Source organism: Cupressus sempervirens, chromosome 8 (genome assembly GCF_028749045.1).
Source record: "Cupressus sempervirens isolate cs-2001-9-10 chromosome 8, ASM2874904v1, whole genome shotgun sequence".
NCBI classification, from domain to species: domain Eukaryota; kingdom Viridiplantae; phylum Streptophyta; class Pinopsida; order Cupressales; family Cupressaceae; genus Cupressus; species Cupressus sempervirens.
The window spans coordinates 45,996,783-46,014,028 of NC_143125.1; the positions used below are offsets into that span (position 1 = coordinate 45,996,783).

The 17,246-nt window shown below is 37.4% G+C and overlaps 1 protein-coding gene across 2 annotated transcripts in view; it reads left to right on the forward strand.

The window, feature by feature from the left end:
• Nucleotides 1-17,246, forward strand: part of LOC149541530 (D-xylose-proton symporter-like 3, chloroplastic) — a 222,124-nt gene that overhangs the window by 97,070 nt on the left and 107,808 nt on the right. For both annotated transcript variants that reach the window (XM_089796756.1, XM_089796757.1), the window contains 4 exons: nucleotides 7,048-7,149; nucleotides 7,244-7,621; nucleotides 7,822-7,869; nucleotides 7,986-8,048. In XM_089796756.1, the coding sequence (XP_089652882.1) occupies nucleotides 7,048-7,149; nucleotides 7,244-7,621; nucleotides 7,822-7,869; nucleotides 7,986-8,048 (591 nt within the window). The remainder of the gene's footprint in view (nucleotides 1-7,047; nucleotides 7,150-7,243; nucleotides 7,622-7,821; nucleotides 7,870-7,985; nucleotides 8,049-17,246) is intronic.

A 17,246-nucleotide genomic window follows, 5' to 3' on the forward strand; every position in this document is an offset into this window, starting at 1 on the left:
CAAAAATTAGCCCCTTTTGCCGAAACTTCACCTTTTTGGGCCTGCCTACTTTAGCAAAGATTATTATTTTTAATTATTTGAAAAGGGGACATGACAAGTCCTCCCCTCCCAAATATTGCTTGTCCTCAAGCAATGAAGGTGGGAATGCTCAAGAATATGTGCTCCTTCCCAAGTTGCATCTTCTAGTGGTAATCCTTTCCATTTGACCAAATGCTCTATGATGCTCCTATTTCTCAATCTTTTCTCTCTTGTATCCAAAATCTACTTTGGTATCAAAACTAATTTCCCTTCATCATCAAGAGGTGGTAATTCTGTAGATGCTATGGTTTGCTGGCCTAGAACCTTCTTCAGGCAAGATACATGGAAAACGTTATGCATTTTGCTATTTGGTGGGAGCTCCAATTCATAAGCTACCTCTCCTATCTTCTTGGTGATCTTATAAGGCCCATAGAACCTTGGCTTGAGTTTCTCTGCCCCACTCCTCTTCAAGGTGCTTTGCTTATATGGCTGCAACTTGACAAATACCAAATCTCCCACCTCAAAAGATCTTTCGGTCCTTTTCCTATCAGCATACAACTTCTATTGGTTCTGTGCATGTTGTAGATTATCCTTGAGGGAGCTTATTATGTCTTGGCTTTGCTTGACGAAATCACTTGCTGCAGGTACTTTGCTATCTGAAAGTACTAAATCAACAAAGGAAAGGGCATCATAATCATAAAGAGCACGAAAAGGAGGCATACCAATAGACATGTGATGAGATGTATTGTAACAATACTCCCCTAGGTGCAACCATTTCACCCAAGCATGTTGTTGATTTGAAACATAGTTCCTCAAATAACCCTCTATCCATTTATTAACTACCTCTATTTGTCCATTTGTTTGAGGGTGATGGCTAGTACTGGGAGTGAGTTCAGTTCCTACTAAATGAAAGAGCTCCTTCCAAAAAGAGCTGGGGAATCTACTGTCCTGGTCACTGACAATGTTTCTAGGCAAGCCATGTAATTTAAAAATTTCCTTGAAGAACAATTCAGCCACTTGTGATGCCTTGAAATCAGATGTGATAGGAAAGAAATGTGCATACTTAGTTAGTCTATCTACCACCGCATATATGCAATACTTACCTTGAACCTTGGGACACCCAGTGATGAAGTCCATGGAAATACTTTCCCATTTTTGTTCGGAAATAGGAAGTGGCTGCAACAACTCTACAGGAAAATTTTGCTCACTCTTGCTTTGTTGTCATACCATACATTCCTTAATGTGTTTAAGGACATCCTCCTTCATACCTTTCCATGAAAACCGCTCTTGAATTTGCTTGTATGTCTTGAAGTATCCCTGATGACCAACGAAAGGTGTCTCATGAAAGACCCTCAATATCCTCTCCTAAGTTTTTGATCCTGGCACTAAGAAGATCTTGTTCTTGTAATAAATCAATTCATGAACAACCTTGTACCTGTTATCATCCACTAACTTATCCAAAATCTTGGTGGCAAAAGAATCTTTAGCATATTCTAAAATTATGGAGACTTTCCAATCAACAGAGATAGATGTTAAGGAACACAGAGTGGGTTTCCTTGAGAGAGCATCAACAACCACATTATTCTTTCCTTTCATGTATTCAATATCAAAATCATAAGCTTGCAATTTGCTTACCCATTTTTGTTGACAATCATTCAAATCCCTTTGGTTCAAGAAGAATCTGAGGCTATTATGGTCTATCTTTACAATGAATCTCCCACATACCAAATATAGTCTAAACTTATGAAGTGTATGCATGATTGCCAACATTTCCTTATCATAGATGGAGTAACCTTTCTTTGATTGATTTAGTTTTCTACTCTCAAATGCTATTGGATGTCTCCTTTGAGTTAAGACAGCCCCTATACCTTCACCAGAAGCATCACATTCAACAACAAAAGGTAAAGAAAAATCTGAAATTGCAAGCACAGGGCATGAACTGATTAGCTCCTTAAGCTTATCAAATGTTTTTTGTGCCTTTTCTGTTCAAACAAAAGCTCCTTTCTTTGTCAAATCAGTCAAGGGGGCAGCAAGTTGAGAAAATCCCTTGGCAAATCTCCTATAGTAGCTACACAACTCGAAGAAACCTCTCAACTGTGTAAGATTAGTGGGTGGAGGCCAATCCAAAATTGCTTGAATTTTTTGTTGATCAATCTGTACTCCTTTAGAACTTATAATATGTTCCAAATATAGGATCTCTGTCAAAAATACTTAGCATAGAAGGATTGCTCCTCTAAGATTCCCAAAACAATGTCTATGTGCTTTAGATGCTCTTCCCATGTTTTACTGTAAATCAAGATATCATCAAAAAATATCAAAACAAATTTTCGAAGATGCTGGCTGAATACCTTATTCATACAAGATTGGAATGTTGCAGGTGCATTAGTGAGGCCAAATGGCATAACAAGAAATTCAAAGTGCCCATAGTGACATCTGAAAGCAGAGTTTTCCACATCTTCACTCCTCATTCGGATTTGATGGTACCCTGATCTTAAGTCAATTTTTGAGAAGTATATAGCAACATGTAACTCATCAATGAGTTCATCTATGCGTGGTATGGGATATTTATTTTTTATGGTCTTCTTGTTTAGAGCCCTGTAGTCTATACACATTCTCATTGTACCATCCTTTTTCTTGACAAGTACCACAAAGGATGCAAATGGACTTGAGCTAGGCCTTATGAATCCCATGTCCAGGAGTTCCTTAATAGTTTTTTCAATTTCTTCCTTATAACCTCTTGGATGGCGGTATGGGGTTGTTATAATTGGTTTGGCACCCTGTTTTAACTCTATAACATGCTCAAAACCTCTATCTGGTGGTAATCCTGGAGGCAAGTCATTGAAAACTATACTATGCTTATCAAGAATATTTTGAATTTCAAAATGAAAATTACCTTGATTCTTTGGAGAGCTTGTTGGATGGATTATGACTCTTGCTGCCCATGCTACTTGTCCTCTTCGAAAAATCCTCTCCATCCTCTTTGCAGAGACCGCCTTAGGTGCTCCATTCGATAAGCCTCTCAATAAGACTTCTTTCCCATTGGAATGGAATTTAAATTCCATAGTTTGATGGTTCATGTAATAGCCTCCAATAGAGTGCAACCATTGAACACCCAATACAAGATCTGTTTCCCCAATGCCAACAACATAGAAGTCATCACATAACTCATAATCTCCTAAGGTCATCTTGAGTTGTTTCACCACCTGTGTGCAACGCATAGTGAATCCATCAGCTACAGTAACATTGAATCCCTCAAAATCTTTTGCTTTAAGCCCTCTTTTCATGACAAATCCCTCATCAATAAAAGTGTGAGTTGCCCCACTATCAAGAAGAACTGTTAACCTTTGCCATGCTAGTACCCCTCGGGTTCGAAAGGGATGGTATCTTGGGACTCCTAATAATATTGCTAAAGTGCCATCCTTGCTGATTTCTTTTTCTTTCTCTTCTTCTTCCTCCTCCTTAGTGTCATGAAATTCCTCATGTTGATCTGGATCAGATTCTAAAGCAACTTCAATATAGTGCATTTGACCTTTCCCCAAACATCTGTGTCCTGGAACCCATGGTTCTCTAAAAGTGAAACAAAGTTTTTTCCTTTGTAATTCACTCCTAGTCTCTTCATCTACTTTCTTTTTTGCCACATTTATCATATCTTTTGGTGGTAGTGTTGGAAAAGTCTTTTTCTGAAAATTCCTCTTATGTTGCCAAAGATTGGGGGGTTTTTGATTAGTGATTGGTCTCATAGGCACGCAGGTTTCAAGTTGCAAGCTTCTTTTAATAGCTTCCTGTAAGGTTGAGGGTGAGAAAGCCTTAACCAAACTCTTAACATAATCTTCTAAACCATCAAGAAAAAGATAAAGAATCCTCTTTTCACTCATATTAGGTACCATAACAGCCACTTTTTGAAACTCTTCTATATACTCAACTGATTTGGTTTGCTTCAACTTTGACAATTCTTTAAAATACTCTTCATCATCCTTGAGGTCAAATCTATCTATCACTCTTTTACTGAAATCATCAAATGTAGTTACCTGATCATGACCTTGAGTAGTCATTCCATGATACCACCAATCATAGGCTGCATCTTCCAAGTGTAGAGTTGCAAATTGAACAGCATCACTCTCCTTCATGGTGTTAAGTGTGAAGAAGGTTTGTAATTTTTGTAGCCATGCTCTAGCTGAAATTTTATTTGTTCCATCAGAAGTGGGTGCTGTAAACTTGCTTATTTTATTTTTGAGCTCTCTTCCACTTATGTCATGCTCCCTCCTATACTCTTTCTTGGGCATCAAAGTGTTCATCATATCCACATATTCTCTAAAAAGAACCGAACTGCGAAAGTCATCATCTAAGCCATTGTAAGTAGCTCTTAATGCAATCAAGTTACCTGTAACCTCTTCCACGGGATTAAGGGCTGGATTTGGCACTGGCGGCTCATTTGTAGGTAGGAAAAAAGTTTTTGTTGATTTAGAGGGTGTGGGTTTCAGATTTCTTGGCTCCTCTGAAGTGCTCCCTTTCTCATTAATAGATGCAACTCCTTGCAGTTTTTCTGTCAATATTCGCAAAGCCTCTCTAGTTTCTGCCAAACTATCCACTGTTTGCTTTTGAGTATTTTGGATGTCTTGGAAGAATTTCTTTGCCATCTCATCTGGATCAGCCTAATTTTTCCTTCTTTGGATTTTGTACTTTTACTTTCAACTAGAGGTTTGATCAGAATTTCTTTATTCTTTTCTCGCTGCAAATATCTCTTTTCTCTTTCACTTAGTTGCATGCAAACTTCTACAAACCCTCAGGTTGGCAAAATCATACCTCTGATACCATTGAAATGTCCCTTTTTCTGATTTTATATGATATTTCAAGCCTCTAATCAGATTTTTAAAATCAAACAACCAATATTTCAAAGATCCACCAATTTCTCAATAAATCCCAAATCGTGTATACCCGAAATATTGCCAAAAACTTCACAGCTTCACATATTATTAATAAATCTGAAAGTGGACATTTTTACAAAAGTTTCAGTAGCATAACAGCTTACAAAGGAAATTTTCAAATCTGTATAACCTTTACACAACAGCTCCCAAACGGAGGACAAAAACAATGCTCATCGGGCTCTCGAAAATAACACAAAATAGTCTGGAAACACCACAAAAACACTAATAATCTATCACATAGGTTTAACCACGACTCAATACATATATCCAGCTCTATTTTAACATCTAGAAGTCTGAAATATAGCAGCAACCCAAACTAATATGAAATACTCAACCGGAAACATCAAACTCTTACAGAAAACACACCCGAAAACCAACAAATTTGCACTGTTCAGCACAAGGGAAAACTCTACATGAGCTTGCACATGGAATGGCTTTAAACTCCCGTCCTTAGCCTTCCTGAAAACCTGCAAACTCCCGTCCTTGGGTCTCCTTCTCCACAGGTTTGGCAGTCTCTGAAGAACAACAAAGCAATGAGCAAAAATCAAGTTCTGGAATGAGCCCAAAATGCCTCCAAATTTTTTAAAAGAGGGCATAACCCTAACTCACATCTAAGAGGGGTTAATAAAACATATTTTAATAATAATTTTCATTTATTAGTCCATTGGTTCACAAAGATTAGCCTCTTTTGCCGAAACTTCATCTTTTTGGGCCTGCCTGCCTTAGCAAAGATTATTATTTTTAATTATTTGAAAAGGGGACATGATAGTGACTCAACTATCGCGCCTATTTAGATACTAATCTACCTGTCGGCTATTTTATAACTTTACTGACAACATGCTAAGCTACCCGTTGGCTATTTTATAACTTTACCGACAACAAGAAGTTAAATCCTTGTCAGGTAGAAGAAACAAGGAGAAGAATTTATCATTTAAAAAATAAAACATTTTTTTAAAAAAATGGTCAAAAAACTCAATAAACATGTTTTTGGTAGAAAAAACCCAATGTCACCGAGAAAATTGTAGAGAATACTAACAATTTCAATGAAAATTGCCAAAAATTCTAAAAAAAATCTCTTCATTTTATTCAAAAACATTTGTAAATTTTTTTTTCAAAACCCTTGTAAAATTTCCAGGTCAAAATACCACAATCTTTATTAAAAAACATTGCCAAAAATTGTCCATGAATTTATAGAAAATGTAGCCAAAAATTCAAACCGATTACTAATGAATTTATTTTAAAAAATCTGTCAAAATTTCAAGAAAGAAGTTTGAGATTTTTCCTTCCTTGGTAGATTTGTATGACAGTTCAAATTCATAATATCTGTTTTGATAAATTCTCTGTCACCAATGCCAAGTTTCCTTAAAAACACGAGCTTGCTTCTTGAGCTTTGATAGCATATTACAAAAAGTAATGACAGAATGATTACCAAGACTTTTGGTATGCGATATTAACAAAGTGGCAAAAGCCTATGTGAACGAGAGGTACAAAATACCTATTCAATGGGGATAATATTGGGGACTAAGGAAAGAGGAAGATAACCAAAAGAATAAATAGTATTCCTAAAGTCTATTCTAACAATTTATTCACCACTATAACTAAATATTACAATATTTTAATAATATCTTCCACTGAAGCAGAGTGCAAGGTAGTTGACAGTGCCGGTTTGCAAGCATTATGATTATGTCAATTTTTATGTGATTCTCAACTTTGACTACGCCAACTCTACTTTTCTCTTTTAATCAATGAATATTTAAATTGATGAAAAACCTAGTATATCATGTTCACACCAGGCATATTGATGTTCATCATCACTATACTTGGGCCTTGGCAGTTGGGTGACATTCATGAGATTTATCTTCAGCATTGCAGTACTTGGGAATAGTTTACAACTTTACTGATCTAATGAAAAATTCATGGTGATATTCTTTTAGCAAGCCTCAAGAGAAAACTATTATTGAAAATGATATTACTGTGAATAAAATACATATCTGGCTGCTTGAACCATTATAGATCGTACATTTGTTTCTTTCATTGTCAGTAAAGTATCAGATCATATATTTTACTCATTTGATTTCTTATTTTAGAAATTATGCTTGATCAGGCCATGCATGCAGCTCCATTGTACATTGCAGAGACTTCTCCACCTCAGATTCGGGGAAGATTAGTATCTCTAAAAGAGTTTTTCATAGTTCTGGGAATGCTGGTAGGTCTTCCTTATGGTTAAATGAATTCCAATTCTTTTGAATATAGAGATATTAGACCAATTAGATATGATTTTTAATGATCTTTTGGTACAGTTGGGTTATCTTGTTAGTAGTTTAGCAGTTGATACTGTTGGAGGGTGGCGTTACATGTATGGATCAAGTATCCCACTTGCTGTAGTAATGGGGTTTGGTATGTGGTGGCTGCCACCATCCCCACGCTGGATCCTTCTTCAAGCTATGCAGGGTAAGGGGAATATGGAAGATCTTAAACGTAAGGCCACTTCCATATTAAATAGATTAAGAGGTCGTCCTGTGGGTAATGTGGTCTCTGATGAACAAATAGAGGAAAACTTAAGATCTATACAAGATGCATATCAAGATCAAGAACAGGAAGCTAGTTTTTGGGAAGTTTTTCAGGGAGGCAGTTTGAAGGCCCTCATTATTGGTGGAGGCTTGGTTTTCTTTCAGCAGGTATTTCCGCATTCTATTTTGTTAGAACTCACAGGGTATATTGTCTTTTGTGGAAGTCATAACACTGAATATATATCAAGGTACAGGAAATTTGGATCAAATGCTAATAAATAATGTATTACTCTGAAGCATATTCCCTTCAAAATTCCATTTTGATTATTGCTTTGTACTACTCACTCAGCTTTTTTGGAACTTGGCAGGTTACTGGACAACCAAGTGTGCTCTACTATGCGGCCACGATTCTTGAGGTAGAATACATCCTAATACCGTGATTACTTTATGTTCAATGCCATTTGTGAAGTTCTAATGATATTGGGAGGACTAGATGAGATTCATGGATGTGTTTTGACTCTCAAGTTTACAGAGTGCAGGGTTTTCAGCAGCATCTGATGCCACTCGAGTTTCAGTAATTATTGGTCTTTTTAAGGTAATATTTAGTCCATATGTCCTTGTCAACTTTTTTTCTTTTTCAAATTTTACTTTTTATTAATGCACATTCAAATACTAACATGCCTACGCAAAATAAATTACAAAAAATACTAAAATGCCCATACAAATGCCATTTTCTCCACCCTCAAACTATCTCAGATTTGAGAATTCAGAGAAACATGTTCAGAAAAACTTTTGGAAAAATAAACTACATAATCCATGCTGTTGTGTCTCCAACTCATTTAAATTTCCAAAAAGTAATTGTATTTCTTAAAGATGACTTTAACTAATTAATTACTTAGTTAATGATAAAATAAATTGATTACACAAGTCACTTTATTAAAGTGGGCATAAGCTTATAGAGGTTTATTAGAGCTCTTTATAAGGAGGTTAGATGGCTGAAGTAAGGCGTTGTGGAATATGTGAATTTTCCTTTTCTCTTTTGTTGGAGGTTTGCAAGCGAGGGAGTGTGGAGTTTTGGTGGTTAGACTATCAACCCTATTGTGCAGTTGGTACTATCATTTCAATTTTTTCATATTGTACCTGATCAAGATTACACAAATTCTGTTTACCGTACAGGTAAAATAAATGAACGCATACAGATCATAGAACACGAATAGAAGAACTCTTTAGATTATTCGCATATGCCAGAACATTACATGAGAAGATAAGATATCAGATCGAAGATAGATGATAGGAAGATGCTTTACAATGATCCTAGACGAGATATAAATACTATTCGCCGAACCTTCCCAAAGGAGTTCGTCGGCCACAAACATTATGTCCACTACAAACTATTTGTCCATCGACTACAGAATACAAAAACACCGACGACAATCTAGTCGGCTGACACCATCCCCCCAAAAAGAAAAGTTGTCTCCTGACGACTAACAAAATATTTGAGACAAATTAACAAACAAAATACATTCACAGCTGCTTTCTCTGCTTCCAACATTGGGTCCACTGAGCTAAGTGTTGCTGTACTGCCTTCTGGATGACCCACTCCTCCCAAGCTCTCTATGCATCCACCACGACAGCCTCACGTCCAACACCTACTCCAAGTGCCTCTGCTAAGACAAGCTGACCTTGATAGCCACCCATGCTGCTTTGGCTGCTTCCAAGTCTTGGGTACCCTAAGCCAAGTGTCGCTGCACTGTCGCCAAATGTTTACCGTACATGTAAAATAAAGGAACGCATACAGATCATAGAACACGAATGACAGAACTCTTTAGATTATTCGCATATGCCAGAACATTACATGAGAAGATAAGATATCAGATCGAAGATAGATGATAGGAAGATGCTTTACAATGATCCCAGACGGGATATAAATACTATCCGCCAAACCTTCCCGAAGGAGTCCGTCGGCCTCAAACATTGTGTCCGCTACAAAATATTTTCCCATCGGCTACCGAGTACAAAAACACCGACGACAATCCAGTCGGTTGACAAATTCCTTAAATCTTTTTATAGACAAATTTGTATCAGCATTGAAGATTATGAATGAGCAATATTTTTATCTCTTTTGCTAGAGGTGTGCAAGCGAGGGAGTGTGCAATTGGAACTATCATTTCAATTATTTCATATTATACCTGATCAAGATTACACAAATTCCTGAAATCTCTTTAGAGACAAAGTTGTATCAGCATTGAAGATTATGAATGAGCAAATATAATATTTGTTGATTATTTTCCTCTTTAATGTCTGATACGTGAGTTAAAAATAACTTAAAATCTAATAAGATGAATTAAATAATAAGGCTGGATACAAGTGTTAAAAATAAGTTAAATCTAATAAGATGAACAGCTAATCCTATTGGGGAACATTACAATCCAAACCCTAATTGAGAAATATAAGGTAAATTTAATTGAGAATTACAAGCTAAATTAAGGTTGGTCTTGACATGAGACATTACACAGACTTTCTTTCATGAGACATTACATAGACTTCCATTCAGGCTGGATACAAGTGTTAAAAATAACTTAAATCAAATAAGATGAACAGCTAATCCTATCACAGAACATTACAATCCAAACCCTAATCGAGAAATATAAGGTAAATTTAATCGAGAAATACAAGCTAAATTAAGGTTGGTCCTGACATGAGACATTACATGGACTTCCACAAAAGGAATGGATTTGACATTCATTATATATCTTCCAAATTGAATTGATGGCACCCTTTGACAGTTATTAGTTGCACCCTTTCTTTATTGGTTTCTTCTTAAGTAATTTGTATTACATATCAGTGGCTTCCAAAACAATCCTTAGTTTCTTAATAATATGCGTCCTTAAATCAATTAGTTATTCTCTTAATTGATAGTGTTTAAATGCTCATAGCTCCTAACTCAATTATATATGTGTTTTTCATTATCGAATAGTATGAGTTGGCTATTCAGGAGGACATAGCTTCTGTCATGGCAATATATGGATGAGGACTATCATCTCCCAATTTCATTTTATGTTTGATTATTGCTGTTGACACCATTGATACGATTAGTTCCTTAGACCAGTTGCTGTTGTGCTTGTCATAATTACCATTGGTATCATTTATTATTGTTTTTTTTCAGATATCAATGTCTCATGTGCTTCATATCAATTCAATTTTGTCTGCTCATGGCACCATTGTTAACTTCCATTGATGATGCTAATTAGATTTATTACTTAGTTCATCTCAAGTTGTCTGCTTATATATGCACTTAGTCAATGGTAAACTGTTAGTCGCCAATTATTTTCTAAGTATAAGCCCCAACACATAATGCATATGTTCAGCTGGCTATTAATAATGACTATATTATTCTATAATAGTTTTAATCAGTAGTTCTTGAAACATTATTGTATATCAGGAATGTATTATGGTTATGTTCTTTAGAAATTAATTTTATATTATTTATCTATTAAGTATTTTGATAGTATCATTAAACCTTTCTTTTGAGATTATTAAAGACTCTTATTTCAAAATTATATGTTATTAAATTTTATGTCAGAACAGGGATATCACAATTGGCACAAATGGCTATGGTACAAAGGCAATTTATAAGTCATACATTGAAATAGGTTCATTTAGTGGTTGTGGTAATATCTGGGTGATAAGAGTTTAGTGGGCAAATACATTTATGAAGACTATTGAATATTATACAAGCATAGAATCGATGAATATTTATGAAGTCTGCTGCCCGCAAAGGTAATATCAACATTAATCTATATTGCCATTAATTTTGCTTAGTTGGATGGGTGTCATTTTCCATAAAAATTTCTGAAGGAATATTTTGGGCAAATAATATATAGAGTTACTAATGTTGTTTCATGTTAAGACTGCAGAGATTACAAAATAATAATATAAGGGAGGGCAACATGTCGTCGGTAGAAATTGTGTATCAGCCGACGGGTCCTTTCGGAAAGGTTCTTGTTATGTAGCCAACGGGTCCTTTCGGAAAGGTTCTTGTTATGTAGCGACATGTTGTATGTGGCCGACGGACTCCTCTGGGAAAGTTTTCCGGAAAGTATTTATAACTCCTTCGGGAAGCATTGTAATCATCAGATCTTATCATGGAAGCATAATGTACTGTTTTGCATATGCGAATAATAATAAGAAGAGTTCTGCTGTTTGCTGTTCGTATTCATTGTCTATGTGCAATTCTTAATTAACCGATGCGGTAAACACAACACAGGCTGCCAACTGAACAAATTTTACATAAACTGCATAAGAAAAAGACTACTGTCAATGTAATAACCCCAATAGGTTATAACTTCTTCAAACACCAAAAATCTTTATACTTCAGTTGTTTGACATTTCGTCAAACACTTTGCAAGCAAACTCTGATACCACTGTAATAACCCTCCTCAAATTTGCTCTCAAAGATGTTGATTGAAGGCTCAAAGAATTTTGTCAAACAATTCACATATAAGAGACATATGACCGATATAGTATTTCAGCTTGCTTTAAATGACTTTTTTCCAATTTGCATCAATGAGAATCTAGTGATAGAAGATTACACTGAACTACACAATGACCTAACATGAGTGTGCTCCTAATTTTGACAATATTCAGTGCATATATTATGATCTAAGCATGAGAAAAGAACACCTACAGCCAACTGACATTTTTGCAAACAGTTTGTATGCAAATTATCTAGCTAATAAATAATGAGATTGAATTGCTTAAATGACACCAGCAACTATTATCTTTTTGATTGCAATCAAATTTCTAATACAATGCTCATGAAATATGGCCAAGACTTTGGCATTTACATGAATTACCAAAATGACAATGCTGGTATAATGCACACTTATAGCTGAAACTTATAATACCCTAAAAAAAACAATACTAACAAGGGAACCTGGTTGTAGATGGCTGTAATAATTTTCCTTCAATGCTGCCCCTTCTGCTTTACTTTTTCGATCTGCTTTTTCGGCTTGCTTTTTCGGTTCCGCCTTTTCCGCTTGCTTTTTTGATTCCGCTTTTTCCGCTTGCTTTTTCAGTTCCGCTTTTTCCGCTTGCCTTTTCGATTCCGCTTTTTCCGCTTGCTTTTTCGGTTCCGCTTTTTCAGACTGCTTTTTCGTTTCTGCTTTTTCGGATTGCTACCCTATTGAATCTCAAGACCATATCTTTCAATGGCGTCAAGATTTTCAGCTTGAAGGGATTTCGTCCTTCAAACTATTGAGACATAACCTCCAAAAAATTCTCCAATTTCTTTGATATTTCCAACATGCTTAAAAGAAGCTCTTCCATTTCTTTTATAGTGTTCTCACAAGAGCTCAATCTTTCGTTTTCTCAATGTGGGATAAAACATAACTCCCTTTATGTAACTTATGTCTCCAATGTGTTATAAAATAAAAGGGACTCTTTTAATTTAAATATTTCCCACAAATTATAGTTTATGTATTAATAAAGTTAAATATTTAAATTTAACTTTATAAAATAGCTTTATCAATGCAAAATAAATCTTATCAATGATAAACAAGTCTTCTTGCCGATTTTAAACAATTACCATTGACATACCGTTGCCACTGGATGTCCACCCATGCCCAAGATGACTTACTATAAATAGTAAGTATGCCAAAAGTTGCCTCAAAACCCCTCAGAAAGACCTGCAACTGAAACTATCTAGGCCAAATGGCCTCTAAGCCCTTTTGATGTCCTGGTTAGCCTACAGGACCGTGGGGAAATAGGCTAACGACAACATCATGCTATGAATGCTAAAAAGGGGACATTACAGTCCGCCCTTCCCAAAATTGCTTGTCCCCAAGCAATGGTCGAACAACAACCCAATCAATCCACCTGGATCCCAAATGTAGTCATGAACTATAGTGCTGTCAGTCAACATAGGCTCCTGCAACAACCTATGAAAATTAACCAAGAGGAATCCATAAATGAATCGTGAATCACGGTGCAACTGAACTCCAAATCCACTACTGCCACAGTTAGGAACCCATGAGGCACAAACTCTCAAAATATTAGACCCCAAGTAGAGTAGATCACCCAAACTGTCAACATAATAAACACCATCCACACAAGCCACCGTGTTATGTGGAATGCACACTCCAACTCTGCTACAATAGTGACCACTCCCACATGAAACTGCACCAAATACAGAGAATCCACACACTGTACATCTGTTGCAGTTAACACAACTCTGCAGATTATCGGCCACTGTCTCATAACCATAACACCCATACACTGCTGATGGTGAATAGTCATTACACAGTAGATAGCAAAAATGAGAGCCCAGTCCAAACCTGTCTGCCATCAACTCCTTAGCACATGGATCAAGAGCAAACCGATGAACATATCCTTTAGTATAATGCCGGTAAAAAGAACCAATCTCAGTCAAAGACTCATCTTGTAGACGTGATATGACCAACTGTGACTGATCATCAGCTAAGTCAGAGGATGATATAGCCAAGAGTGCAGAATCAACAACAACATCACTAGTCTCTGTGCCCTCCAAGTCAAACATATCACAATGCTCAGCTGCAGCGCCCAACTCAGTTGAACCTGCTTCTAGTGAAAATGGACCAAATATGCCAATAGTAGTGTCGTGGACAGATATATCCTCATCTCCACTACCTCTATCAACCTCGACCATGGACATCCGCGGATCACTAGACACCACAGTCCGTGATTGTACAGGATCTGGTAAAGACTGAAGTCGCTCTAACTCCATGGTCACCTTAGCCAAATGAAACTGTGACTCCTCGAAAGCCAACTGTGTACTCTCAAGAATCTCAGAAGTCACCTCGAGCTGCTGAGTAAGCTCACTCACCTCATCTTCCTTGGCCAATAATGCGTCGTATGCTGTACTCCCCCACTCCATAAGATAATCTCTGTCGGCTACCAACTGCATATAATTTTGTCTCAGAATCCAGATAGCCTCCCATAAAGAGTGGATCTCTGTCAAGGAAAGATAATTGCCTCCCTGCTCATCACTAGTAGGAGAACCCCATCCATAAATTGCTAACAACTGACGAGCAGCATCGAAATGCTCGCAAGTGATAGAAATGTCTCGCTCGCCAACTCTCAGCTGACTAGACACATGATTGTGCCGACTGGTCGAACTTCTATACTGTATCCCTGGTACACTGTCCAAAGGAGTAACCTCAGAATAGCTATCATCTGTAATACTCAGATCCTGGGACTCTTCTGTAGACTATATCATATCTGAGAGATCATCAACCCATTCCAACAAGAATGGTCGACTGGATATATGAACAATGCCCAACACAGGTGTGTAAAAACTAAATCCAGCATCAAACAAGTTGCTGACATGGATGAGAACTACACCTGGCAAACTACTAATCAAGTCCATGATGGTGCAATAGATACTACTACCAAGGAATGATAGATATCTCTGGTCAAAACGATCCCAAGTACTAAGATAAGGATCCCAACTTCTAATCCATGAACGGAAACCAGCTGGCAATTCAAGTAAACTTCTCACCTGAGTAATGTGAACAATACCAACTGACTTCACGCACCTGTCTACAATCTTTGAATCCGGAGTGTGAATGCTAGACATACTCATATCATCATCATGTGACTCCACTGTAAAAGAAAACTGAGTCCTTGCTATACGCGCTAACTCCCGAACTGAAATCACCTCAAGACAAAGCTCGTCCACGTGTCTCTCAGAATCCTGGAGAGCCAACCAAGTACACACCAAGGAATTTCGAGTATCCTCCAGCTCATGAAAAAGCCAGTCAACCTCCTTCTCCTCCTTCTTCACTGCATCTTCCTTGATTTGTTGTAAGTCGTCACAAGAAGAACCTGTTGTGACTCCTTTCTGTCTCTCCTCTATCTCAGGTGAAGAAGCATCCAACTGTGCTTGATACTCATTTTCTGCAAAGTCCTGAATGCTCACTTTCTGATCAACTGTACCATCCTCAAACATGATAGTATCCTCAACTGCTGTAACTTCATCTAGCCCAACTGTACTGGAATCACTATCTGTGTCAATCGCACAATCCGGTGTGCCTGTGATATCACCTTCTGGCTCAACCTGCACAACGTCTGTAAGCCCTTCTACCTGTGAAGATGATGCAAATAAACCATTACCTGAAGATGTGCTAATGTCTCCTTGTATTGAATCAGCATGTCTGTTAAACTCCTCATACACATTTCTGCCTGTCATAGGGAAAGTACGATCCTTAGGCCTATCAAAACGTTCAATCGGTCTCTCCTTAAACTCCACATAGGAGGTAATGTGTGCATGACCCATAGTGACCATACCATGATGCCACCACTTGTGTGCTAACCCATCTAGGTGAATTGCTGCATACTTAATAGCTTCTTCCTCAGGCATAGGGTTCATTTGAAAATATGTTTCAAGCTTTTGAACCCAAGCTCTTTCTGTAGACTTCCCCGAGCCATCATAATATGGTAACTGAAGTTTCCCTACTTTCTTCCGTAGCTCATAGCTCTGGTTCTTGTCATGTCCACGTGGCATATGCTTCATCCGCACATCTATATACTCCCTAAAGGTAATTGCAGCAATAAAATCTGGACCTCCGGCTTCCCAATCTCTCCTCAGCTGGTCCTGTATATCAGTGATCTGGGGCTTTGGTATGGATTGCTCTGGAGCTCTAGGAGGACAATATTTTCGAGGTGCCAAAGGAACATGAGCATAGGGTGAGCTCTTCGTTCTCGATACACTCGAACGAATACAGGTAGAGAATTGAACAAATTTGCTTGAAGAAGATCTCTTCATACCGAATAACACAGTTGTCCAAAGTAAGGCGATTGTCTGAAGCAACGTGAGTATGCAAAACAATGCAGGTACTCAAAACAATGTAGGTACTCAGAGTGGTGTGGGTACGCAAAATAGCGCAGGTGCGCAACAAGTACAATATCTTCAGAAGAAATTAACAATGGCAAGAGCAAAAGAAGAATTGCCGAATTTTAGTGGCGATGGGAAGGCCAATCTAGTCACAGATTGTAAAACAATCTAGACTACGAATGGTGTAACGGATTAGGATGATTGGGTTCAACAGTTTCCGACTACCCTATGTGTTAAAGTGATCGATTGGTTTTCAGACACTGATCCAAAGAAGTTAACTACATGGCTAGACATCAAGAAAAAATTCATAGCAGAGTTCTAACTATTCAGAGATGATAACGAGATAGTAGCGGAAATCTACAGTACTAAGCAGAGCAAGAATGAAATAGTCTGGGTGTATGCTAGGAGGCTAAAGAAGCTCGTAGGAAAAATGGAAAGCCAACCAATAGACAAGTTGAGGAAAAGGTGGTTCATCGAAGGGTTACGACCATCACTATGGAAAAAGATGAAAATTTTACTTCTAGCATCACACATGGATGCATATAACCGCGTGATGGACTTGGAAAGTGAACAAAAAACGAGTAAAAAAAAAGAAAAACAAATTATTGGGCTCAGAAGATTCATCCTCTGAAAGCAACAGCGATGAGGAGTCAAGTAAGAAGGTTCGGGCATTACAGAAGGATATGTTGCGTATGATGGAGTTCAAAAACATGAAAAAAAATCTTGGCAAAGCGAGAGAAGTGGAACTGTGTTGTATGGATTGTAAGGAGGAGGCCACACAAAGGGCTCTTGCTTGAAGAACCAATTCTGTGATATTTGCCAGATTGCGGGACATTCCACCAAGGAATGTGCGTTTAATATGAAAACAAAGGGACACCAACAGTTACTACTAATGCAAGAAGTATCCACCTCAGGAGTAGG